Source organism: Archocentrus centrarchus, chromosome 4, assembly GCF_007364275.1.
Source record: "Archocentrus centrarchus isolate MPI-CPG fArcCen1 chromosome 4, fArcCen1, whole genome shotgun sequence".
In the NCBI taxonomy this organism is placed as follows: domain Eukaryota; kingdom Metazoa; phylum Chordata; class Actinopteri; order Cichliformes; family Cichlidae; genus Archocentrus; species Archocentrus centrarchus.
Window position 1 is genome coordinate 9,285,239 of NC_044349.1, and position 27,675 is coordinate 9,312,913.

Consider the following 27,675-nt stretch of genomic DNA (forward strand, 5'->3'; position numbering starts at 1 on the left):
CAACCAAACAATCCCCACTGCTGAGCGAAGAACAGTGAGCGTGCAGAGGGTGTCCAGCTTGTTTGGTGTAAACTAACGGTAATATTTATTTATTCGTCTATAAACGGGAACAGCTGCACATGTTAGCCCCACTAAACGGTAATTTAACTTTAACTAGCCTATATTAGCTAATGTCTTCTCATTTTTAAAAGCCAAACAAACCTTCAAGTAAAAATAGGACGCCTGTAACGCGTTTACGACTTATGATATGAACAAACTAAAAACTAAAACTAATGACTAAAATACCCTCCATATTACACTAATATTAGCAAGGAAGCTCATAAAAAGCTAAACAAATGACCGTTTTCAAATGATAAAAGCTAAACTGGAAGCTAATCTATATTGAAAGCAAATAAAAACTTCAGAAGATACAAAACTGTAATACTTCTGATACTTTAGCTTTATGGGATAGTGTATTTTTAGGTCCCAATACTTTCCGGTTTCAATTTTTTGTGTTTGCTTATAGGGCAAATCAAGTTACCTAATATATAAAGCAGTAAAATGAACTCCTCTTGGCATCACTCATACATTAGTTACAGTGGTCAAATAACGCCATTACTACTTTTGATGATCAGAGTGCATCCATCCAGGTAATCAGTCTATCACAGGGCTGGCACAGAGAGACAGACCACCATTCACGTCTGCAGCCAATTAAGAAACTCCAGTTAATCTAATATGCATGCCTTTGTAAGTGTGGGAGGAAGCTGAGTACTCGGAGAGAAGCCCGGAACCTTCTTCCTGTGGGGGTGACAGTGCTAATCGCTGTGTCACTGTGGTGCCCAATACATTTTGCTGATATTTATGAAATATTTTGAATGTAACACAATATTAAAGTTTCAGAGCTTTACTGAAGTGCCTTAGAAAACTTCCTCCATCACTGAATATAGTAATATAATTATTAAGACCAGCAAGAACTTGAATACATTGCTGTAATAATCAGATATAATAATGTATTTGCACCATATCACGTTAAATGGGACCATTATGTGAAATAATTTCATATTACAGTACAATGCTCTGTTAATAAAAGTAAGATTTTGAATTCTAGTCTTTACCTTGTAAATTATTTGGATAATACTGAAAACTTCGATTTGGATCCAAAACCCATTCACTGTAAAACACCAATAGTTTTAACTTTAACTGATATTATTTGGGTATACTGTAGAAATTAACATAAGCATTTATTCTCAGAGTTTATCGGACGTTGTTAACGAGGCAATGCAATTCTCTTATCTTCCACAAGATGTCACCACAGCCATTGATAATGATATCTGTACTGCTTGAGTGGATGCGTTTCAGGGGCGGTGACGGTGGGGAAATGAAATAGAAATTTGTATACAAAATGTATTGTTTTCCGTTTTGCTTGGAAAAAATAGACCACTATGTTGTTTACAGAAAATCTGTGTAAACTTCCACAGAGAGCAAGGATGGCGCCTAAAAGGGAAAAAAGTGCATCAAGAAAAGCAGGCGGTAAGGGGAAAGGTAAAGGTGAGTGTTGGTGCACTAATATGCTTGTTTGTCTAAACAACATCTTTCATGCAGAGACATGTAAACAAAATAGTAAGCTGATTTCCCAGAGCCAGAGTAATCCTACAATTTTTGATGCATTTGAATTACACTTTTTTTTTTTTTTTGCATTTTAACCCTTAAATATAGCTTAATTCAATTTAATAATACTTGTGAACTCTATGGAATTTTAGTTTATTAAAGTTTACTTCGAGGGGTGGTTAAACTCAAAACAACAGCATTACTTTAAATTAGTTTTGTAACAAGCATAGTTTAAAAAATAATCTAAAAAATAAAAAAAAACCCGCATTGTTCTATTAGGGTTGAGTGTAATGTTGCACGGCCTGTAGAGTGACAGTGGGTGGAGATGTTGTCTACTCAGCTGTGGTTCAGTGTTTGATACCCCTCAAAACCTGCTTTTGGGTAAATGCACGTCACCAGCAGCCTATCATTTTACTATGAGGTGATTGTGCCATATGTGAGTTTAAAAAAAATAATTGTTTTCACAGTTTTTCCCTTTTAAAATTTATTGTGTTTTGTACATTTATTTACTCTTTTCACCGATTTCAAGCTTACAACCCTGACAGTGTAAATCCATGTTGTCAATACAACCTAAATAGGCTTGTTTGTTTTTGACTTGTATACATTCCTTGGGGATTTACCCTGACAGCTGATAGTTACTTTCCATTCAGGCAAGAAGAGTCAGCCAACTTCAGCTAAGGAAAAGCCGGGTAAGAATTTTTTTAGATGAATATTTAGAACCTGGGCATTTGGCTCTTAGGAGCTATTTGCAAATATCCAGATCTAATTAAAAACTTTGGCCATATATATCAATGAGACCCTTATTATTATAATAATAGTAAGGTGGAGTAAATAATTTTTTAAATAAATAACATGTTTAATCATACTTGTGAAGTCCAGTGCATTTCATTACTGTCATTTATTATTTCTTTTTAAGTTAAGTACTAAAATGATAAATTTTATACAGGTTTATATAGCAATGCTCACCTCAAAAGAACAGTCCTACTTTAAAGTAGTCATGTAACATGAATTGTTGAACATAATACCTTTTGAGTAATCATATATGCATTGTTCTGATGTATTCCTGAGTGTACTGTTGCATAGCCTTTGGAGATCCTCTCTACTCAGCTCTGCCTAATTAATGTCAAGGTCTGGTTTCCTTTTAAACATACCAACACTGAAAACATGTTTTTGGTTAAGTACATGTCACCAGCAGTGTATTATTTTATTATAGATTAGGTGATTGTGAGCAAAAAATCTTTCCTTTCCTTTTGAAATTTGCTCTTTTTTGTACATTCATATTAAATTTATTCCTCCCACAGTCTAAGTCCAAGTTGCGAACACACTCTAATTAGGTTTGTTTTTGACTTGTACATATTCCTCGGGGACTTTAGCTCAGGCTTAGCCCTAAACTTAACCAAAAACCACATCTTCACCATAAATCTAACGGTTAACCTTGTAGGAACCAACTTGTCAGCATTATGACAGTGACAGCACAGTTTCCTTCTAAAATAAATGTAGCTTTCTGCACAGTTTGCAATAGGTTGATGAATAAATTTTGTTCAAGCTTAAATTCTTCACTAATATCATCAGACAGGAAAACAACCAGTGCTAAAATTTTAATGCTCTGAGGCTTGGTATAAATATCTTGCGGTATGCTTTAAAAATGCCTGGGTAAATTATGCAAGAGAAAAGAGGCTTAACAAATTAAAAATAGCTTTTTGGTGCAGCCTACAAATGCAATTTAATTGCATTCTTGAGGGCTCTGGGACATTGCACATCACACTCTTTATGTCTCCCAAGCAAATATTTCCCATGAATACAAATACCTTGGTTGACACATGACTCTGTGAAATGAAGGGTGTGAGTTTCCACTACAATGATTTGGCGTGAGGCCTAAGTGGTGTGAGTGGAAAAGGTTGACACACCCAGCTGGGAAGTGGTTACTTAAGCTGTACTTGAGCATTCCCAGTGTCCCCTTAGCAACGCCGTGGAACGACTTTGAAGAGAGAGACCACAAGCAAGATGAAAACTATCATTATGCAAAGCTTTGTTTACTGTAGTATGCCCTGGACTGAGCTTGGCTTAGATATGGTGGAGTCTGAATGGATTGTTTATTAAGAAAAGCTTTGTTGTGGCGATAGTGCAGTACTTTAGCTTCATATTATAACAGTCATCTCTGTAACTGCACTTAATGTCTTGAGGGATGCCATGTTGATTTTTACACATTCAGATACAGTAGAACAAAAGCAACAGCATTCACTGCTAGAAACATTTAAACACTGCACATAGACTTTTCACAAGGACTGCTTGTATTGTGCCATTCATCCTGGAGAGGAAAGCATATGGAGGATAAGAGGCATTGTAGTATGTTTTGATCAGAAAATGCAGGGGCAAGATCTTGTGTTATAGTCTTAAGGTTAAGTGAGTCTTCATCAGGGGCTGAACACAAAGCTCCGTGTGGATGTGCGCGTGCCTGCCAAATTGTTGTGACCACAAGGACTTGTCCCCATAGACGATACACTGCAATGCACCAATTCCACGTGCATTCTTCAGGCCCACTCCAAACAGATTTGAACAAATACTTGTCAGTGGGCTTTGCAGCTGTTTGTATATGTGTCTACAAGCAAGTAAAATCCCAAAGCTGATACCAGAGTTTGCTTACAGTACCTCAGTATTTACATTGTTTTGATATGGAAATCCTTATTGTTTGATTATTTGTTTCAGTCACTTTATTTGCTTGATCAACATTATGTAACACATGTATTTGATTCTGTATTATTGTTTTATTTATTTGAGACATTTCAAAGGTGATACTTTGGGAGTTTAGGAAATAAGACTTTCTGAAAAAAGGTACCTATCCAATAAACCCATAGATTTGCTTTTAGGGAATCATGTCCAGAAGCTCATTTTATTGGATAACTGTCTTTGTCTTTTTTCTCTTAATTGGTTCTGATCTCTCCTGAAGATCACCCCGATGATATCTACCCCATTGTCCTGACAACAGCCACCCAGGAGCGCTTTGAGTGCTGTGTTAATGAGGATGTCACAGAGGAGAGGCCTTACAAGCTGCTGAAAAAGGACGAGATCATACAGGACATTAAGATGAGAGCCGCAGTGTCCGATTTCAGCCCAGTGAAGCAGATTGTGCTGGTTAGACTGAATCATTGTTGCATAGATTACTCAGACAATTCAGTCAAGATACTGTGATGATGCACAGACCACATTAAGACCTGTGGGAACAGAGCAACCATTTTATCCTATTTTTTTCCTTTGTCTTATCTAGATTAAATATATAGTAACTGCCACTCTTCTTTTATGCATCTATACCCCACCTATTACAGCACCTTTAGGGAGCCACACATGAAGTTTAACCCTGATTTAGACTTCTGTAAGAAATCTTTGGTTCAGGGCATTTATTCTTCAGTAGGAAATATATGCCGTAAACTATGGTGTAACCACAAACCCCTCTGAACCCTATGGCGTAGCCTACAGCATAACCTGACATGCACCTTCCTAGAGATGTAACTACACATCGGGTCAACGCAGTCCACAACGGTTGTGATTGGCTTGTTCAGCACCTGTGCATTTCCGGCTACTTTTTCACTGCAGTTCTTAAATTTATCAGTGAGAGAATAGCGATCATTGTCTAATATAAGGAACAATAATCATAGCATCAATATTAGTGCTCACAAATATCAACAAATCCCTGGCGGGAGATTGTTCAAACTATAGGAATGGACATGAGGGAATGTACCAAGAAGTGGATAAAATAAGAGGGACAAATGTGTTTGCTGATGACAACAAAGAGCGAGGACCCAGGAGGGAAAAAAGTCCCAGCATTTTATTTTTCTCTGTCGGCTGGCACCGCATGTATAACACAGGGACACGACTACAGGGTAATTAACACATAATGCACCAACACAATCATAAATGACGGCAACAATGTCGCCACTTACCTAGGTTACATCGTAGGCCTAATTTAGACTTGTGCATGGAATCTTTGTAGAGCCTACGGCGTAACCTGGGTAAGTGGCTGATGATGTTGCAGCCATTTGTGCTTGTGCTGGTGCATTATTTGTTATAATTTCAGCGATCTCCCTCCAGGAATTTATCGACATTTGTGAGTCCCTGTATTGATGCTTTCCTTTCAGCCTTTTCAGTTTTTGTGATGTTTGTGTGGTTTTTACAGCCAAGTGTTATTTCTTTTGTCTGCAATCCACATCTCATTTTGACGTTCGCTCTCTCTGCCGTCATTTGTACTGTAATGTATGAATAATATTGTCATAAAAAAATGAATACTGTGAATTCTAAATTCTTCTGACAGGACTACATAGAGGAGGAAATGTTGCTGGTTTTTGACATAAAGTTCACCTATGGACAGAGTTTTTACCTGGTTCTGACACCAGAAGCGAAGGCCAGAATATATAAAGTAAGCTCATAGTAGTTTTGGTTACAGTAACAAGGTTCAATTTTGTTAATAGGCACAATCTCAGCAAATTTTTCTCTTTTCTAAATATATATGATATATGTTTGTTATTTAGAACAGACAGATTGGCATCAGTGTAGGGCCAGTAATTTTAAAAAATGCATGCCCGATGAACAGTTTCACAGGCAGAAAGTTTTGTAATAATGACAGGTCATATATCATCATGGACATTTTGCTTTCCTAGCTATTTTTATGTAAAATTTAAGCCTTCAGGTACCATTTTACTATCACATTCTAGGATAAACATTTTGCTTTAACTATGAATGCATGTAAAGATTATAGATTTAACTGTCTAAAATGAATCTGAATCTTGTGTTCTTTTGTTCTTTACACTATATATTCCTGTAATCTGTATTCCGCAGCCTCCACAGCCTGAAATAATAGAAGTGTTTGAAGATGATCTCAGTAAAACCCCAGAACCGAAACCATGGATATCTCTTGGCAGTGAGCTCGAAATAGATGAAGAGTCTGTCAAGGAGACCAGAGAAAAGGCACTGCAGCATATTCAAATAAACATTAAATATTTATATCTGATCTGATTTCTTTGCTCATCAATTCTTGTAATTCTGTTCTGCTTCCTTGTCATCATCAGCTGTGCTCCAAGTTCTCAAAAGTGCGGAGGACGTTTGGGGCACCAGTCTGTTTTTCTGACCGCAGCGCTGCAGATGCTAAGGATAGCCTCCTGCGGTTTGCTTCCTATCAAGACAGCAGATTCAGCATCAAGCTGATGCAGAGGGACTGCAGGACACAGGCTGTTCCCAGGCTGCAGAACAGCAGTGCTCAGACTCAGTGGTATGCCAGCAAATCAGTACACTTAAAATGGATTTGTTCTAGAGCCAGGGAAAGCAATAAGGTTCAACTAACCTGGTAATAGGATTTCATGTGTTTCAAATCAGAAAGAAAGTGTAAAATTAAATCCATTTCAGAATTATTTTCAGCAGTCTGCATGCCGTACATACTATATAGATTAGAGAGCTCTGTATTATACATACATTCAGTGAATGTGTGACACTTTTCAGAATGTATTGTTTTAAAAGTAAATAGATTTACACATATTTTTGGTGTGTGTTGCCTTCTGTCTGTTTTTACAGTAAGTTTCACAGGGATGTGTTTACCCAGTATGAGCCAAGAGATTTAAGTGAGGAAGAAATAGAAAGCATCCTCAGTTCTGAGAATCTGAAGACATTTTGCAACTCAGTCATCCCCAGGTAAAACCAATTCTTACACTAATTCATTGTGTCTTTTCCATCTGCTTCCTAATCCCATGGTCAAAACATCATCTATAGATAACTCAATCCCATCCACAATATAAGTGTAGGAACATGAGAATGTTCACTGGAAATATGATGAAGGTATATTAAGACAATTGGGTCTACTTTATTCCTCTGCCAAGGCAAGAGGCAAAAATGTTTTCAGTGGCATTTGTTTATCTGTTTGCTCAGCTGTTTGTGAGCATTGAGACACAAAATGTCCCAGTCCAAATTTCATGACCCATATTTTGCTTTTAGAGGTTTTACCAAGATGTTTATTGTTTTGTAGGGTCCTGCATGCCCTTCAGCAGGAAATCATTATGAACATCTTCACTGATGACTTTAAGGTTTTGGGCACAGGAGGTGAAGCTGCTGACAGGTTGGTGAAGGTTTCCGAAGGTTTGGTGCTTCATCAGGCCTTCACAGACCAGAAACACACCAAGGGCAAGAAAATTAGCAGCGTTAACTGGCACCCTACAATCCCCGGTAAAGTGCATAACTTAAATCAGAGAAAAAAAATCAGTGCACCCGATGAGCTGTGACCAGTCATGCATGATATTGCAAAAAAATTAATTAGAACCTGACACACATAGACTTCCACAAAAAAAACAGAAAATGAATATCAACATGATTAATGCAAATGCAGGATCATTTTTTGGCTTCTATTCAAAGTAGGAATTATAAATTTATTTGATATACCAATTTTCCTTTTTTTTTTTTTAAAAAAAAGGCTTTGTAATCATAAGTCTGTTTTCCTGTTACTATGTAGCTGATACATTGTAGGGTTGGGTTTCTTTTTATGTGGCAGGTCTCATAGCTGTGGCTTTGACAAAGAAAAGGGAGAAGCAGTTGGATGAGTCCACTACACACATCATCAGTCCTGCTTTCATTGTCTTCTATAGTTTCTCTGATCCAGCTAATCCCCAGGTATGAGAAGCAGATGAGAGAAACCCATTAACGGAAGATGAGAAAACACTAAAAAAAAAAAAAAAACTGTCTGAGACACACTTTGATAAGAATTAGTTGGAAGTATTTGCTCTTTCGCTGTCATTTATCTTCTGCTGTATTAAATTTAAGAAGATCTATTGATTTGAGCCAAGCACTCAATCAATATAACTGAGCTGCTAAATCACTCAAAAAGTAACACGAGTTCTGTATTACGTGTATCTTCACTGGTGCATGTGTCATGATTTGGTTTCATCCTCTGGGACCAGTGGCACTTTGACAACACACATAAATAACAGAAATAAATTATATTTACTATAAAAGCCCCCCAAAAAAGATGTACTGCATAGTGTCCCTCCTGGGTCTTTTCCCCCTTATGTTTGATGAAACAAAGTCTCCTGTAGGCATATGCTTTTATCAAATAAGATAGAGTGGAGAATAAATACATTTTTGGGATGACACACTCCTACTGTACATGGAAATACATGGAAACTTCTACTCTCAAATGTGTGCATTCTGATTTTTCTATATGTGTTTTTTTGTTTGTTTGTTTTTTGTAGTTGCTCTTGGAGTGCCCAGATGACATTGCTGCCTTTGAGTTCTGCCCCTCTAATCCAGATATTATTGTTGGTGGCTGCATGAATGGCCAGGTGCTCATGTTTTAGCTCAGCATCTCTACTGCCCCTTCTGCCTTTTGTACCTCACAACTTCACAAATCAAAATAATCTGTTTCTCATCCCATGCCCTCATTTTATTTCAGTATAAAATGCCATTATCTGATATGTTTGTCTCTTATTTTTACATATGGATTTGTATTAGACTCAGATAATGATCTCCATTAAATGACTTTATGTTCCTGATGTCTCAGGTGGTGTTATGGGACATTTCTGTTCGCATCCTGCTCTTACAGGGAACGCAGCCTAACAATAAGCAGGGCTCTGGCAACACTGACACATTTGTAAGTACCCATGTGATGTTTGTAGCAGATGTTTGTGTAGGGAGAGCTGGGACAGAATATTAAACTATATTTTTATATATGTTATTTTGCAGTAACAACACCTATAGAGTGATTAAAAAAAAAAAAGGTAAGGGAGAGAACGAGCCTTAGACTTAAATCAGCAACAGGGCAAGTACACTAAATCCACCGTGGCCTGTTGAGACATCCAGTCATCAGATATTAAACCAGTTCTGTACCTTAAAGCCTGACCTGCACTGACATCTTCCAGCTGTATTTAAATAGACACTTATGCCCCATCATCTCCAGCCCACATTTGCTTTGCCTTTCTTTATTGCCTCTACAGTGGAACAGCTGTCTCCATCCTTCTCCTCACTGCTTCCTTCTCTTTGCCTGCCCCTCTCCCACCCTCTGTGCCTCCTTCTGTTCTCTTTGTCATTGTTTGCCCTTTATTCCCCAGAGTCAACAGCATCAGCTCACATATACCAGCTGTTACGTAACTCTTCATCTACCTGCGTAGATTTCCCCCACATAGAAGATAACATACAGGGAAATCAGATCACTGTCCTTCCTGCTGTTTACGGTGTAAACAGAGGCAGTTGTATCTGCTAGAAGGCTCTTTTTGGATGTTAGGTGCTGTGAAAGCTGTGCTACAATAGCACCTGTTACTGGGTTATCAGATAAATAAAGAATTACATTTTTATTTTTACATTTTTTTTTTACATTTTTATAACTCAAACTGCATGTCCTCACTGTGAGTAAGATATATGTGGCTAATTTGTTTATAAAATTTGCTTACAGCACTATGAGTAGATGTTTTAAACTAAACTAAATAACCACATTGCAGTGTTTTTATGTTTTGTAAGTGGACCTAGTGTTCCGTAATCTGTTTAACTGTATTTACCTTACTGCCCTTTGATTTTCCATCCGCACATGGTAGTCGCCCCCTCAAAAAGTGTGACTGGAAAAATCACTGTTGTTCAATATGTTCAGGTGTGGGATTAAACAGACAGTCTGTGTGCATTTCATTATTCTGATTGTGCGTTCTACACTAGATACAGTCTTTGTGTCTAGATTAGCTTGTCAGAGCTCACCATGAAGTGGATAATGTTGTGTATCTGTCTGTGTGTAACCAGGACCTCGATGACATCAAAGAGAACAAGACTCCTGTTTTGCGCTACTGTGCCGTTTCTGCCGTAGAAAGCAGCCACAAATCCCCAGTTACTGATGTCCAGTGGCTGCCGAGAACATTTGAGGTACGTGGGGCTGAAGGGCAAAAGAGGTTGGAGGGAATAACAACTGCAGGGAATTACTTTTTCCACCAGGAGCACATGAGCATACCCTGAAACCTTCCACAAGGTTACTGCTGTTTAATTTAACCTCCTGATAAAAGTTGTTTTTGTGTGACTCCACAGCAATGGTCTCAGAAAAGCAATCTTTAATGTTCTCTAGATCTCAGCCTTCCTAAATCATATCTAATACAAACACTCTGACATAGCTCAACATACTAAAACCAATCTCAAATTGGTAATAAAACCCACATAGCAAGGTCAGGCCTCAAACTGACCTTGAAGTCATGCTGGCATAATGATTTCCCTGTCCTGTTTTGGAATGGTGACAGGTTAATGGGCACTTCAGTATAAACAGGGCTAAGAGGATGTAGGGCATTAGTGGGCAGCAGGTAACAGGCAGAGCAAGTGTTGCAAATGAGGGTGAAAATGCAGAAAAGGAGCAATGTGGAATAGATGCTCAACAAAAGTTATACAATGACCACACAATAAACCCCACAACCACAATGCCAAAAGAAAAAAAAACCTACAGAGATATTGTAATAAGAATATATTTTGTCTTTTACCAGACACAAAGAAATCCAATATTAAATGTGTATAGAAAAGTTAGTAGCTGGAGAAATATCCATTTATATCCACTTATGGTTTCCCACTTGTGCCTATCACTTACCTCTGTGTAGCTGCCTATAATAAATCACTACTGTCTCTTTCATTTATCTGGATAAGTAAAATAAGGCAATCATCAAAGTGCCCCTAGAGGAAAATCTGACTTCCCGTATATCTTCAGGAACTATGTTCACTCTAATACCAGGCCTGATGTAGACATTTATTGTAATTCTCTCTGATTAGGTGACCAGGACAGGCTTACCAGTCGAGAACAAGTGTAACATCTCTGTTCAGGTTGTCACCTGCTCCCCTGACTGGTAAGCTTTCTACAGAAAAGTCTGTCTGTCTTCTCTCTTCCTGTTCCTCGTTCTTCTTACTGTTCACTGCTTGCCAGTATTATTAGTCATTCCTTGATTGAGATATCAATTGTACTTTGGATGTTGATTCTGAGTGTGTTTTGCAGTGGCTGATAGCTTGTGTGTTTTTTTTAATCCACAAAGTTGTTTGATGTCTCTCTAGATTTTTGTCTATGTAATGAAGGTCAAATGAAGACAAAAAAAGAGAGAGAAAAGCTTTGGAAGTGAACAGTGTTTAGAAAATGAGTTTTAGACATTTCTCACATATAACTGACATGACATTGCTGCACCTCTACATGTGCGTGAAAAAAGAACACAAAGTATTATTGTGAAATTATAACAAAACTTACACAAGTCTCACATGGTAATATATTACTTATGTGTTAATCTAAGCTAAATGAATACATCATAATGCCAGTTATTTGTTGCTTATGTTTTGTATAATTGTATAACTAAAGTTTGAAAATAAACATAATGGAGTGTGAAGTACAAAGAATATAAGAGGTAGTAACATTTGCCTCAAAATTGTAACACAGTTGCAAGAAATGTTCAAGTAAAGTAGTACATGAAGTATATAAGAGCGGTACTTGATAAAATGCAGTTAGCAACATAAAAAAAAACCAACTTAGCTCTGGTTGAAACCTTCATACAGACTGTATAAAATATAAGCATAGCCTTTATGACACTACCCGTTGGTGTGTGAAGGACCATTTTAAAGCTGGAGTGTTAGCATTTTCCGCTGCCATGTTGTTTTTTCTGAGCCAGAAGTGACCATATTTGTATGAGAGGATGGAGTGCTAACTGTAGACGGTAACCAGGCATGTAAATGAGTGCGTCTCTGTGGTTTAATGTTGGTGTAAGGTTGTGGTTGTATCACTCGGGGAAATATCTATGCAGTTTAGTTCTCACTAGTGTTTGCTGTGTTTTACTACAGTTTGCACCAGTTTGCATGTACTGTTACTCAGTTAAAATATGAAGTATCAGTATCTATACAGACTGTGTTTTACACAGGTAATGTCATTGGACTGGTACTAAAGGAGTTACACAGAAGCATGTCAAAATATTGCACTTTGTTGTTTTTGGCAGTTACCACATTTGAAGAAAACCACACGTCTGTATACTCAATAATGGGCGTTGATGTTTAAATATGAACATTTGAGGATAGAGAATTTTGTTCATTTTCAGGTAGTTTTTATTCCACATTTTCTTTTTTGCGTCTCCTCCTAAAGCACCGTCATGTTCTGGGATCTGCGAGTGCCGAAACTGCAGAGCCAGCCGCTGGCTGACAGGAAGCAGAATGTGGATCAGAAGACCCCAACGACAGCCTACAGCGTCCCCGAAACGTTCAAACACCTGCACCGGACATGGAAACCGCTTTTCAGGGTACTGCAGTGTTTGGGATGCAATACAGAGTGTGTTCTTTGTGTGGAACCAGAGCTTCTTTTGACCTCAAATGTTTTTAAATCATTTTTTAAATTCAGTTTACAACCACAAGAAAATCAAGCCACATATAATGTAAGCAAAAAACAACAAAAAAACAGCTTGATGCTTATTATTATTTTTAGTCATCAGTAATTCTACTATAGACAGAACTTTGTTAAAGAAAATAAAGGAAAATGGCTTTAGTCTACAACAAATTTAATAACTCTGTTTAATTTGTATTTATGTGCACATTTATTTATTTACCTGGGTTTCAGTTAATGATTTTAGTGCGCAAATTCTTGAGCGTGGTCTGTGATTTTGTTTTAAACATTGTTTTTTTCTTCAAGTAATAAAAGCCATTTTCTTTTCTGCCACATATCAGGTTTCCCTGCCAAAGATCGATACAAGTGGAGAGTATGCTCCTTTGAAGTTCAGCCTAGAACATTACACCTGTAATGGTAATACAGGTAGGAACACAGGTGAGCGAGAGCGTTTACCCTCGAGGCTGCAAAGCTTTATCTGTCTCAGTCTGTTGTACTCGCTCTCCATTTTCCTGCAATCAGTCACATTGCTCAGTTCCATTAATCTTCAAAATATCAAGGGTAAAGAGTGTTGTAATTATGCCTTAATGTAACTCAGTAATTCTTGCAAGATCTGAATCTTTGTGTTGCAAACTGATGCAAGTGAGGAGAGCAAGCAGAGAACGTTGCTCCTTGCCCTCTTTGGGGGAGTTTTGGATTCTTGAGTTCAGCTTTGGATGGCTGAGCACAGTGATCAGTGGGGCAGTGCTCATTTGGCCCTAAGCTACTCTGTGTCTCTCTCTGTCTGTATCTCCTCCAGTTTCATAGCACTTTATTAAGTGATACTTCCAAAACAAGGACCTCATAGTTGTCAGCTCTTTGCAATATGCTGCTCAGACTCCTTGAGGGCCAGAGGATGATCATGTGTGTCCTGGCTAGTTTAGAAGAGACATGTCTTTGTCTGGCTGAAGGTTTGCTTCCATAAACACAGCTTTGGTGGCTGGTTATTATATAATTAATATGGTTACTAACTGAAGCAATAAATCTTCTTTTTTTCAGCAGCCCTCAGGGAGTCTGTTATTACAATTTTAATGAATCTCTGTGTGATTGATACTGTGGCTCTACCTAAGATATCTGATCCGTATTGATTGAGGATGCTCTTTGCTGTCTGCTTCCGTGCCTTTTGCCATTTCTGATGCTGGGGTCATCTGAACATTTGAAATGCTGCAACATACCCTGTAACAGTACCACATGATTTTCCACACTGATAAATTGTGAGCACACCCTCATGGGGATTAAGCAACAGTTAAACAGCACTGCAGTGGGGTAAAAGTCCAACAATGTCTGTAGCTGATCCTGTATCATCTTTCTCATATCTTTACACACATCTTAACTGGGGGGGAAATAGATTTAGAAGATATGTGATTGGGTAATCTGATCTAACCTTTAAGAGTGACTCTACCAGAGTGAGACTTGATGGGGAGTGGTCTGCAGGTAAGGGGCGGTGAACAGATAGACCCTCACGGTCTCTGGCAGACAGTTGGGCTTTTGTGATGGAAAAGGCTTCTGCTAGCCCAGCCCGTCTCAGCCCCTCAACCTTTTACCTCCTGTCTTTTTTTAATCCACAACCTTCCCTCCCACCTCTACCTTTAATGCTTTTCTTTCCCTCTCCCTTCAAATCCACTCTTACCAGCCCTTTCACCTCAGCTGTATCCCTCCCCACCTCACTTCCTTTTGTTGTCTTGTTCATGGTCAGATTACAGCACCGGCACCACCGTTCAGTCTGTTATTCCCTCAATTTGAATAAAGTAGATCTTCCTAAAAGCTGCTTCTTCTTTTTACTTTCATTTTTTAAACCAAATTCTTGCCATTTTTCTTTTATTTTAGTGTTTCTTATTCGTTTAATGTACTTGAGTTAAGAGTATTGTGAATATTTTAGTCCCAAATCAGTAACACCCCCACCCCCCACCCCCCCTTACACACACACACACACACACACACACACACACACACACACACACACACACACACACACACACACACACACTTCATCATCTCTTTCTGTTTCCTCTTACATAAAAGATAGTGAAGGTGATGGTAATGCGGTCATCCCGGACTACAGTCAACTCAGAATACCCTCAGCCAAAACACTCAGCACCCTGGAAGATGTCAATACCAAGTTTTATATCGGAACAGAGGTGAAATATTTCTTCAACATGGAGCACATTTTTAAATCAGTATAAAATACATTTAAATACTTGAATGCTTCCGTAGAGCTTCAGTTTAATTAAATAGGCTTTTTAGCCTTCATCTCATCTCACTATTTATTATACTCTGCCTCAGCTCAGCTGATCACAGAAATAAGGAAGAATGCATAATATGTGCAGGTTTATGTTAATTTTTTACATCCAGGATGGAGAGGTCGTTTACACTGACTGGAAACTGGAGAAAGACGAGTCTGGACGGCTGTTCAGTGAGTAGTCTGGCTTGCCACACTATTCTTTATGGCTCAGCAGCAGTGAGATGTCAGACTGACAGCAGTAGGTTGAATCATAAAACAATTACACCCAATTTATTGAAATTACTTTAATTGCTACTTTCACATTAAATCCACTCTTTAGTTTGGCAGCCTTGCTAAATGTAATTACCATTATGATTTACAAGGTTAATTGCTCCCTGTTATGCATTATGATTGCCTTGGAGGGAAATTACTGTCAAATAAAACAGTGTAGTTTCTCCATCTGTCTCACTTCTCTCCCAGGCGGCAAGCCCCTCCTCTGTTTCGGTACTCATCACTGGTCGGTGAACACAATACAGAGATCGCCATTTTTCAAAGACGTTGTTTTGACAACAGGAGGCTGGAACTTTGCCATTTGGAAAGAGGATGTCATGGTACTGTAATAAAATGTATTGATTACTTCACTTATGCATAGTGCACATAAAATCAGGACAATTTAAATTCCTTAATTTCTTGTTTGTAATGTTGAGCATTTAAACTGATTTTTGGTAGTGAAACAGTGTTTACCCTGCAAAACTAATCACATGTATTCAGTTTGTCACAGCCATAGACTGTACATAAAAGATGGATGTAGCTGCCACATACTCAGCCGTTGGTTTGTGAAGCCTCAGCATTAGCAGTGTTGTGGGTTTTTTTTAATAATAATAATAAAAAGGGTCAACACGGTCGATCTTGGTTTACAATGCACAGACACAGACTAATTATTGCTAATTAACAGACTACTAAAATACTGGTATTTCACTCATCAATGCTGGAGCACATAATTCTTATACATGTAAAAATGCCCTAGAAGGCTCCAAATTCTTAAAATTCTTCTTGTAAACACCCAGGATGGCCCCATCTTTGTGACACCAAGCTCTGAGCAAGAGTGCACTGTGGGATGCTGGTCCCTCTCCCGACCTGCTGTTTTCTTCATTGGGAAAGCGGATGGGAGTATTGAGATGTGGAACCTGCTCCTAAACACCAGCGAACCTACACAAGTCTATGCACACATCACCAATACCAAAATTACTTGCATCAAACCCTGGATCACCTCCCGTAAGTTCTTGGCTTCTTAGGCGCTCAGCAAAGAAATGTTTTAGTTATTTTTTCCACATCCTTTGTGAGAGATCTTTCTTATAAGTTTCTTGAACCTTAAAACTAATTTAGTGCATTGTTTTGTACCTACAGCCAAGCAGCACTACCTGGCTGTCACTGACAACCTTGGAATGCTCCGTGTTCTCAATATTCCAAAGACCCTTTACTCTCCCTCCACAAATGAGGTAAGATGGTCTAGCCAAGACAGACTATGAGCTGTCTGTTTTCTAACTGTGTTGCTTGGACCCTTGGCTATGGTTAAGAAAATGGTAACTCCGCCTTCAGCAGCATTGCCAACAGATGTGTTATTTGTCTTAAATATATTTAATATTTAATGGCTGCCAAAGTATAACTAACTACTGGTGTCTTTCCCTTGTGTTTGTGTGCAGGATTTAAAAGTGCAGAAATACTTTGAACGAGAGAAAGACAGGCTGAAGGACTTTTTGGAGAGGGGTGAACTGTGGGCGAAACAGAAAAAGGAGGCAGAGGAGAAGAAGAAAGTGGTTAGTTATGGATTTTAATTCTAAATTCTGAATTCCCAGCAGATTTAAGGTGCCGGTTTGCATCAAACATTGTGAATGTAAGATAGCTGAACGACAGCTGTTATTTGTAACTTTCTGGACATGGGCGAGAGAGGATGGGAGGAAATCAAAACCATTCTTTCCCAGTCTCCCTCTCTCTCTCTCCATCACTTCCAGGAAAAAATGTGTACGATTAAAGTGTCCTTGAAGGAACCTTTGACTTCCTACAAAACCTCACTGTGTTGATGATCAGAATGTACAGTAGATTTACAAATGTTTAGCATTGACCCAGCTAAATATGTGCAAGTTTAAAGTTCACATTGGAAAAGATGAAGAAGGCACCCCTCTATCGCTGTCTTTTTTGTCAGTGTCTCTCTCGCTCTCTATCTCCTCATGTTTAATTCATTCAGATGGTTACTTGATCCTGAGCACTGGGGATAGAGTAGTTATTGACAGGCAGTGCCTGACAGTCTGCCTGCTAAGTAAAGAAGCAAAGTCTTGTAGTGGCTAACCGTTTCCATCTTAGGCTGTATGACAGCTACAGTTGAAACGCAGGTAAAGTTTTGTTTTGCTGTCGTAATCGTAATCTCATTTGTTTCTGTCTGTTTCTCATTGTTCCTCTAGACAGGCATGAATTTTCATGTTCACTTCCAGCTTCTTTCTTTTGTTGGCTTGAAAGCATCAGTGACAATTTGATGTCATTCAGATGTATGACAATGACACCTCTTGAATATAATATTAAAAGTACTGGTTTCCTGGTGTGGGAGGAAAGATTCAAGAATTAGCTACAGTCTCCTGATTTTACTTCTTTTTTTTTTTTTTTGAAGGAGTGTGCCCAAACTAACAATGCACAATATCCAAGTGCACAAAACCCCCATGCAATACATGCTAGGTCTATGATTTGACATTTCTGCTGGTGTTTAGGACTACTAAAAAAAAGTCATGTTCATTAAATATTTGCTTCCTTAAACAAAAATTCAGTTCACTGAAATTCGGAGGCAGTGTAATTTTCTGCCTCAAAGATGGGAAATTATGGGATCTCGGATTAAGTGCGCCATGCTTGTTAATTATTGTTTATGATTACATTTTTTTCCCCCTTTGGTTTGTTTACAGGAATCTGACAAGCCAGTCAAATTCCAGGAAGACAGTGAGGAGGAAAACATGAAGGCATACAATGAGTACCTGATACTCGAAGAAAACACCTTGAAGGTCATGGGCCTGTGGCCACATGCTGCAAACACTCAAGATACCTAATATCACACAAATTCACACACAAATGCATAAATTAAATTCCTCTGTTTTATTTATTTATTTTTTTTACTGATTGAGGTAATTGAATATTTATATGAAGTACATTTTGTATGAAGAACATGTAACCATATGGAAATCTCTTCAACACAGTGCCAGTGTTTGTATGTTTGCTGCTGTTTTCACAGTACTTGTTGTAACTTAAGGTTTTATGTTAAAAAAAAAAAAAGAAGAAGAAAAAGAAAAGAAAAAAAAACTGTTAACATTTAGATTGATTTTACAGTTTGCATTCAGCCAGACCTTGGGGTTGAAGCTTCAGGGTCAACAGATTATTTTCATCCACTCATCTAAGATCTAGTTACTGGGTAATGCCATCCATTAGTGCCCTCTTTACCACCACTCCCCTGAGGATACAATTGGGATCTGACCTTGACAGAAAGTCATTATAAGGCTCTTTAATTTCAGTAAGTGTCTTTAGAATGTAAATTCATTTAGTATCACATATCTTGTTGTGTCGTGGACAATTTTGAATAAAAGATTTCAAAGCCACTGACTGGGGTCCCAAATGCAATACCTATTAAGAGATCATGATGGCTTAATATTGTCTCTCTGTGCCTTAACTAAAGCAACAATTCACACAGCTGCATTGTGAACCAGTTGGAGGTGCATGGCTATAGGGCTGACTACATTTTAGTTGGGTAGGGTGAAAGAAGTGGTTCAAATACGCCAAATGTGTAATGTGAAAGGAGGCACTCTAAGTGATCTATGAATACTATACACAGATATTCCCTAAGGAATAAGTGGAGACCAGAGTAATCTGGGCAGATGGTGAGAACCACAATTTCAAATAAATGATTATGTTATTCCGTAACTGTTGGACTGATTCGGATTGGATGGTTCAGAGTTTAATAAGATTATGGCATGATAATTGTGTGTATAGCTTACTCTCATTGCACAAATAATCAGCTAATGTAATGATAACTTCTTGATCTAAACAGTGACCAGATGTTACCATTAAGTTTCAAGAAGCCTGCCTAATGGGCCCGCTGCATGAATGCATTCATTCCAGTAAGAAGATCCTTATCATTTGTCAGTTTGTTTTTGTGTGTACCAAAGGCCATGTAGTTATCTGCTAGTTAATTGCTGACCAAGCACTTTGCAAGGCTGTTTTGAGATTGCAGGAAACTGCACCTGTGGCCTTGAAAAGTTATAAACAGAACCAAGAGAGTGATCACAGCAGCTCTACTGCTAAAGGTTGTTTTCTCATTAATGTCATTTAGACACTTTAACCGCAAATGGAAGATTTTACTAAATGTGTTTATTGGGGAAAAAAATTAGCCTATTTGATGAAGCAATTATATTTTTGAGTGAAGTCCTAAAAACACAATTCTAAAGCACAGAGAAAACAAACATTACAATCTGGATAAAATAAATTTGTAAAATACATACAGATGGTTTTCCCGAACAGCAGTAACTTTGAAATATTTCCATATGGGGAATAGAACAAGTAGATTAAAGCACATTAATTATGTCTGTAAGCAGTTTGCACAGGACTCTCTGGAAGCCTGGGAAAAACTAAGTACACCTTTTCTGCTTCCATAGGAATTAAGAAGGTAAGAAGCAGCCAGGTGATGATAATCAGATGCACTTCTTTAACTGATCATCAACAAGTGGACAGCACCATGTCTGGAGAAAATCAGACGCAGCATATCAGCACAAACACCTCTTACCTACCAAGCATGGTTTTAATGGTGGTGGAGGGGTGATGATTTAGGCTTGTTTTGCAGGCACAGGACCTGGGCACCTTGCATTCATTGAGTTGACCATGAGTATTAGAATCAAATGTGACTCTATAATACTTTGACTTTGTATAAATAAGGCCATCTATACTTCAGCTTAAGCATGGCCCAAATTGGGTCATCCATGACTGTACATGGAAGGTTTTGGTGATTTTTGAGAGATCTGTGTGTGCACCTCCTCGACTAACAACGCATACTGTGTCTTATTTGCTCTCTGCCATGTTTATGGACCAGTGGCTGTGCTGAAATGCTGCAAAGTCTAACATTAAGATCTTGACCAGTGTGCAATAAATAAAAGTCTTTAAAATATTTGTAACCCCTTTTTTTGACAAGGAAGTAGCTTTGCAGCGTGTGTGAGATCAGGTAGGCAGAGTGGCACCAGTGTTAGCGCTTCTCCATCTATGCATGCATCAGGCAGACTCCACGTGGACTTAAAAAAATGTATAATAGGAATAACTTCCTCTGGAAACTGATGGGGACCATGATTTAGAAAATTAAGTAATAAAACTTAAAGCAAGCTTTACTTAAAGCAAGCCATTGAGGCCATAAAACTAATCAGGAAATTGTTTACTGAGGTCACAGAGTAAGGGAGTTGAGTGACTTTTCCCATAGATGTCAATACAGCTTTCTACAACCAGATGACGTGTCCCCTGCTGGTCATTAAGAAAGAATGCAGTGAGAAGGAAGTTGGCACCGACTTCACTTTTTTATACCCAGAAGCTAACTTACATAGTCTTTGATTACAAGTGATAAAGCTTGAAGAGAGAAAGAAAGTGAGTGAGGAAGAAAGAGAGTGTTGGAAATCACAAGATAGAAGACAAATCCTGAGCAAAAGTATCAGAAATAAGTTAGATATCTTTATTTTCATTGCACAATACAATGAAATTTTGTTGAAGCCATCCTCCAGGTGCCAAAATAATAAATACAAGATAGAAATGAAAAATATAAATAAAATAAAATAAATAAGGATCTGGTATTTACGGTGAGCAGAGGTAGTATGATGCAATAGTTACAGTAAACGGCAGTATAAATGGCAATAATTTCACAAATTGTTTTCCCGGTTATGAAGGTTTTGTTAGTTAAACGACAGTTTATTCGATTCCAAAACAGTCAAGGGTCACAAAAATGACAAGAAAAGCTAAATTAAACATTTAATCCTCCCCCCATTGTTCACAACATTTATGAGAATGTTGTTTCCTTTGCACTGTGTTGCAAGGAGTACCTCTGCAGCTTTCTGGACTCCATTAGTTTCGCTCCTTCATGGGGATAAAATAAGGACGCCTCAGAGTTCTGGGTCCACCTCAGGTCAAGAGCAGCGCAACAAACCTATAGTCACAAACTGACAGCCGGTGTTCTGCCAGAAAAGAGGCCGGAGGGACAGAGAAGGGCGGGGGGGTTCTGCATAATATAGGGGCAGCTGTCTATTGCCAAGTTTTCACACTGTGTCCGAGATGCCTCAAAAGGAAAGAGAGAGTGCGAGGGTTGAGAGAATCAATGAGCAGCACAAACACAAATGGCTGAATACAGGGGGAGAGGGGGAAGGAGACAGTTAGAGAGGAGAGAGAGATGAAAAACAGAGACGATTCTCCTCAGCAGAAGTGAACTCGGGTCGACTTCACCCTGGCCATGACTCATTCACATGGACGGTACTGTCACGGAGCAGAGGGAGTGGAGGAGGGTGAAGAATGGGCTGATGTGAGGGTGCACAGCGACAGGCGTCCATATGGCCCCTGAGGCACCAACAAGGTCCCATGACAAAAGGGGCCTCTGCTCTCAAGTCGTGTCCTCCTCAAGCCTCTCTGGGAATTCAGTTTTGCAGTCCCCCTCGCCTCTGCAGAGCCTCTTGCTTTCTGCCAGCCCGACAAGCAGAGGAATGCGCCTTCTGCAAACCAACACTCACTCGGGGAGTGCCTTCACACTTGCTGGATATTATTACAATGGCTGATGCAAAGAATGTTGCGCAATTGAGGAGGCTTATGTGCTACACAAACATTTGTGGCATTTGAGGTTCCACAGACATACACAGAGATGTTTGCAGGGGTAAGCTCTACTGCTCGGCGCTTGTCCTCTTTTGAATGTTTGGTACAATAGTTAACAGCACCGCCATAAACCAAGTGACTCCTACTGGCATGAAGGCCATTCATGATGTCAGCTTTTCCTCACTTGACTTCTTCATCCAAGTCCAAGAGATTCCCCAAACATAAAAAGCGATCTTTAGCTGAAGGGGGGTGTCTATTCAGAATGGATTGCCTGCAGTCCATTTTTTATCACCAGTTCTTCAAAGTTTTTAAGCCAAGGCCTGGGAAACAATGTGCGCAGGTGCTGTGCAGGAGGGGCTGTAAATCTGGCCAGGCGAATTAAGCCATTGCTTTGGCATTGTTCTGTCTGGCCTCCTATCTGCTCCTGCTCAGGAGGGTGTTGGGTGGATCGGGGTGGGTTGCGAGGGGGGGCTCGAAGGCCATCTACAAATCTCCCAACATGGGGGCATCCTGCAAATTTCACACATGGTCATTCCAGTTGGACCCCAGCTGCTGAGGGAGCTTGAGCAGGATGACGAGAAAGGTCAGAACATTCAAAGAGGCAGAGCTGGAGAAACGGAGAGTTGAGAAACTTCTACTTGAGTGAAAAGGCATTTCTCCTTCTCAAGACACAAATGAATCTAAATTCCATTTAACCTCAACGCAGCTGGTGAATTAGTAAAATTATCCCCAGTTAAACTGCCGAGCTTTGTTTCTGTAAACCATGAAGCAGTTTCACTTTAAAGCCTCTGCAAAGCTGGTGGTAGGTTTCATTAGTTGACCCTTGACCTCATAAGAGATCAGGTGACCAGGGCAGCGCTATGGAATGCTCCCTCTTGACTCCTTTTCATTTTCTAATTTCAAAGCTCTCAACACTTTGGATTCTCGTCATTTTACCAGCACCTTCTGATGTCTACAGCAGCACGTAGTTTATGTGTGTGTGTGTGTGTGTGTGTGTGTGTGTGTGTGTGTGTGTGGGGGGGGGGGGGGGGGGGGGGGGGGGGGTTTATGTCAAGAAAAAGAAATGTATACTTTGTTCAATCCAGTTTTTGAAAGCAGCTGTTTGAGGTTTGTTGTTCACACCTTTATCAAATTAGAGAAACTGCTTTATGCTCATATTTAGTGTCTTGGACACCAGTAGGAGCTATCAGGGTCATTAACAAACTTTTCACTAAAATTATTAGGCTATAGTGATGTTATCGACTCAGGGAGGTTCTGCTTGTAACACTTGAAACGCTTATAAGGCCAACATTAACATGATGTTGGGAGGTGAAAGCAGGCAAAAGGACAGTGCATTTAAGTGCCATCCACTGTAGAGGGGGAAACAATCATGCCTATGCATTGATATTGTATTGTGTGGAGGTACCTTCTTTTTCAGCCTGCTATCAAAATACTGAATGACCAAAAGCTGCATTGTGCTGGGATGGACTAATCCTAGCAGGATAAAGAACCTATATAAGCTGCAAAACTAAAAACCTTAACTTTTGATTCAAAGGTCACATTAACCCAATATTTTCTGCCAATAACAGTGCCTCTACCATGTGGTGGATCTAGGTGGGTTTATAACTTAACATGAAACATTACCTGTTTCTGTGACGCCTGCAGCTGTATTTCTATAAGTCAGACTCTAAAGCATTTGACTGTATGCAGCTTGTATTACAGTGGAACCTGGATCATTTAGAAAGCCCTGAGTAAAATAAATACATTTACAGGGTTTCTTTTTAGTTAATTATAGTATATACTTGGTAACATACAGCAAACATTAGCTTTCTAACAGCTAAAGACCCAGTGGCATAGCAAAGTCTAAGCAAAGAGAAGAATATTCTATTAGCATTTCTGCCCTGGGTTGAATGTAAGTAAGTAAGTAAGTAAGTAAAGTTTAGATTTAGTGCTTTTCAAGAACAAAATTGCTTTATAAGATAAAATAAGCTACAGCAGTTAAAACTTTATAAATGGATCAGACTAAATAAAAGCAAGTCTGCACAGGTGGCTCTGCAGCTTCTTTTCATCTGACTATGAAGAGCTCTGAAAGTGATGACCAGAATCTTAAACTGAACCCTAAATGTTATGGAGAGCCAGTGTAAAGAGAACAGAGTCAGTATCATTGGGGGCCTGGTGAAAAGCATTGCAGCTGCATTTCTAAATGGTCCAGGGATGATTTGCCCTAGCAAAGGAATGAAGAATTTAAATAATCAAGGTGTGATGAAATAAATATGAAATAATCATTTCTATTTCATATTCAGATAGAATATTTAAAACGGGCAATGCTTCACAGATGATGAAAGCAAGTTTTTAAAAGACAGTTGAGAGAACTGAAGATGAAATGGCTCCAAGATTTTCAATTACCGTGGGGATGAAGTTGTCAGGGGCACAGAGGAAAGCTTCAGTTTTTCTGTTTGTTTAAAGACAGCCAGTTGGCTGCCATCCAGTATACATGATGACTTGTTCTGTCTGTTCTGGTGACACATTTCCCTTTGTGTTTCAGTGCAAATGCTAATGAATAAAGCTGATGGAATAGTCATTTGTTTTGCAGATATTTGGTCATCATTAATGTCTGACCAAAGTCCTTGCAGTCTACTTCGAGCCTCAAGTCTTTCAAGGAAATCCACTGACTAGTTATCCACTCTTCACTGTTATCTTTGCGATCGATTGGTGATCTGTTCAGCACGTACCATGCCTCTCACCTTGTGACAGTTGGGATATGCCCCCCCCCCATTTTAACGGTCCTGTCTTTTTTTAATATTTTGTTAAATGCAGTTTAGTTTTGGAGGCTTGTGAATGTTCTACTTTTAGAAGTGTCCTTATTTGTGTTCTCTTGTTAAGAATTTCTGAAGCTCTTCCATGGAAGCCGAGTTTCTATTCTGACCAAGGAGGTCTTCTTTTTTCTTTAACCTGTTCTGCCTGCCAGCAAAGACATTCATCTCAGCCACTTCAAAGGTAGCCACTTTGGCAGGCAATAATTGTAACATTTCCACTCAAGAAATTCATGCTGAAATATCATTTTGTACCCATCAGTTAAAATTGTCTTGGCAATAACCCAGCCTTAGATGCAATTCCATTCCACTCCATTGTCTTCTAAATGATCAGTCTGTCAATGTGTAATAAAACCATGAAGGCCTGAAAACTATGAGTCTTCTTCTTTTGACTTACTGTCATTACTGAAGGAAACCAAAGAAGTAGAAACTTTGCTACTGTGATTTTAAGTTAACATGTTTGTGCCACGTTCCTGTCAACCCGGACTTTTGTATTTTGGACTTCTGAAACTTGTTTAAAGTTGTTTCTTACTTGCTGTGGTTTTTCTGCTTTGGTTGCAGTTATTGTTGAGTTTGTTCCTTCTTTCAGTTTTTCCTGCCTCCCTGATGTTACCCGTGTATTGTCAAGTCTCCATCTGTGATGTTCCCCTGTTTAGTTATTTTCTGTTTTATTTTGGTAGTCCTTGTCCCGTGTGCTTAGTGTTGTACTTTTCCCACTCTTGTTTCCGCAGTGAGTTTCAGCTGTGTTCCTTGGTGTGTCTTATCTCCCTGATTACATGCTGTGTATTTATTGTCTCAGTCTCCCTCTGTTCTTTGTTCTGTCCGCTCTCATGACTCTGTGCTTTTTAGTTTTCTGTTTCCCTGCTCCTGCCCTGCGATCGTGTATTCTTTGTATTCTTGTGAGTAACAGCATTAAAGCTACTTTTTGAGTCTGTACTGCATTTGGATCCCAGTCCTGCCTGCCACACAGCTGTTTCATGACATTTTGGGGAAGATTTTTTAGCTAAACTATTTGTGAAATATTGTATTCATGCCAAGTGTTAGATAAGAATTTTGATTACACTCATATTTATACATTACTAAGGTTCACGCATAATGAGTGTTGTCCACCATATTGTATGTGATGCAACCACCGATGGATGGATGGATATTTAAACTGCAGAATTTTCTTTTTTTAATCAATGCCATAAATATATATTCATTACTTTTCTTATACGTGATGGATGGCCTTTTGTTATCTTCGCACATAGCCAGGTAAGCTGTTTCTTTTTTTTTTCTCCAAGTGATGCTACCTGGCTTCTGGCTGTAACTTCCTATTTAGAAATGACTATAACAAAAAAAGTGTATTTTCCTAAAATGCCTAACTGCTTCATTAACAAGGGGCCATAGCAGCAGGTGGTCAGCAATAAGGATACATCAAAGACCTTATAACCTCTCTGCAGACATCACCTGAAGCAGCAGGCAGACTAAGTTTTACTGCTGACAGCTGGAGAGTGCTCTGCTGACAGGAGGAAGGCGATAGCATACACTAACATACCAACTGTATCACTCCACTTCCTCTGCATAGTTCAAAGTTATCACAGTGCTCCATATCAGCATGATGTTAAAGGCTGCTTGGAGCAAGAACCACTATTAAAGGTGTGCCACCTGCAAGTTTATCAAACCAGTGAGGCCCAAATCTTCTTGAGTCCGACCACAGCTGCTGTCAGGGCCTCTTTTCAGTCTCACCTTTCACATTTTTTTCTCTCTATCTGTCAAGCAGAGCAAACTCTCCTCCTGTCCTCACTCTGAAAGGAGACTGCTCTCTCCTGGAGGAGCAGGCGGGAGAGAGGTGATGAGCAGCTTACCTCTAGGAGGGATTAGCCTTATTAAAATGAAATAGTCTAGTCCTGAGTGACAGAGCTATGGAGGTGGAGGAGGCGAAGAGGCAAGGCGGAGAGCGCAGAGGGTCTGTGTTGTGTGAGGCCCAGCCTCGGAGGATCTGAAGTGCCGCTCCTCTGTGTTCTCCTTCCCTCCGTTATTCACTTTCACCTCTTGCATTCTCTCTTCATCTTCTCTCTCCTTTCCTCTGGTCTTCTCTCTCATCATCAACCGCGGTCCAGAACAGGAGGATCTGTCAGCACTGCGTCAAGAGATCTGCCCTCAGGCTCTCAGATGAGCTGCCAAGTACAGGGGCTGGACCACAGGGGAACAAAAGACCTCCAAAAAAACACAGCAGAAAAGGCTGGGACCTTGGTAAAATGTGTTTAATAGCCCTCCTATTGAAGGGCACCACATGTATGGAATGTGTGCCCAGGGTCACTGCACAAAGGTTCCCAGCAATTACCCAGGCTTAGCTCGCTCATGTTTATAAGGAGTGAATGCTAGTATGTTCCAGACAACATTAACCAGGCTGAGCCTCTTAAAACACTTACAGTGATAGATGAAAAAGGCATGATCCCACTGGATATGACTTTGTAATGGGTGTCTAATGACATGTACTCAGGGGTAATCCTTGTATGGAGAGTAACTCCATGGTTGAATCAGAAGACCAGGGCATATACCACAATTGTGTGAGGTACTAAGTTCATTTTCAGGACTTTAAGCAATCGAGTTTTTGGAAGTGGAATTGTTGGTCAACAAATATAATCCTGAAGTGATGAAAACATAGACACCAAACTCATCCTTGAGTTAATACAACAGGAACACACGAACTAAAACTTATGGCCAGGGGATTTTTTTTAATTACAGGGAAACAAAGGCATTCGTAGCTTCGTGGCTGTGAGCACAACATGCCCACCCACCTGCTGTTCAACCCTTCTGTTTGCAAGGGGAAGCCAATGAGAAGAAAGTTGGCTTCAGTG

At 39.3% G+C, this 27,675-nt stretch overlaps 1 protein-coding gene across 6 annotated transcripts; it reads left to right on the forward strand.

Annotated features, from left to right (window-relative positions):
* The first annotated feature begins 4 nt into the window (after nucleotides 1–4).
* dnai3 (dynein axonemal intermediate chain 3) lies at nucleotides 5–18,776 on the forward strand. Of its 6 annotated transcripts, none has more exons than XM_030727143.1 (23): nucleotides 5–78; nucleotides 1,458–1,527; nucleotides 2,238–2,276; nucleotides 4,535–4,719; nucleotides 5,894–5,998; nucleotides 6,418–6,546; nucleotides 6,648–6,847; nucleotides 7,147–7,263; nucleotides 7,595–7,791; nucleotides 8,114–8,232; nucleotides 8,811–8,900; nucleotides 9,119–9,208; nucleotides 10,342–10,461; nucleotides 11,344–11,417; nucleotides 12,686–12,839; nucleotides 13,261–13,357; nucleotides 14,981–15,096; nucleotides 15,311–15,371; nucleotides 15,660–15,790; nucleotides 16,247–16,454; nucleotides 16,587–16,678; nucleotides 16,883–16,996; nucleotides 18,128–18,776. In XM_030727143.1, exons 2-23 carry the CDS (start codon nucleotides 1,467–1,469, stop codon nucleotides 18,266–18,268), a joined length of 2,640 nt encoding a protein of 879 aa, XP_030583003.1. In that variant the 5' UTR covers nucleotides 5–78; nucleotides 1,458–1,466; the 3' UTR covers nucleotides 18,269–18,776. The 6 variants fall into 6 exon arrangements, with proteins under 6 accessions (XP_030583003.1, XP_030583007.1, XP_030583008.1 ...); XM_030727147.1 differs by having other exon boundaries at nucleotides 13,261–13,345; XM_030727144.1 differs by having other exon boundaries at nucleotides 24–138.
* Nucleotides 18,777–27,675: the final 8,899 nt, after the last annotated feature.

Excerpts from the sequence above, each read along its gene's own strand:
- dnai3 (XM_030727143.1), top strand. The coding sequence starts at position 1,467 with ATGGCGCCTAAAAGGGAAAAAAGTGCATCAAGAAAAGCAGGCGGTAAG. Across the intron at positions 4,720-5,893 it reads CAGTGAAGCAGATTGTGCTG|GACTACATAGAGGAGGAAAT; the intron begins GTTAGACTGAAT and ends TTCTTCTGACAG. Across the intron at positions 16,679-16,882 it reads ACTCTCCCTCCACAAATGAG|GATTTAAAAGTGCAGAAATA; the intron begins GTAAGATGGTCT and ends GTTTGTGTGCAG.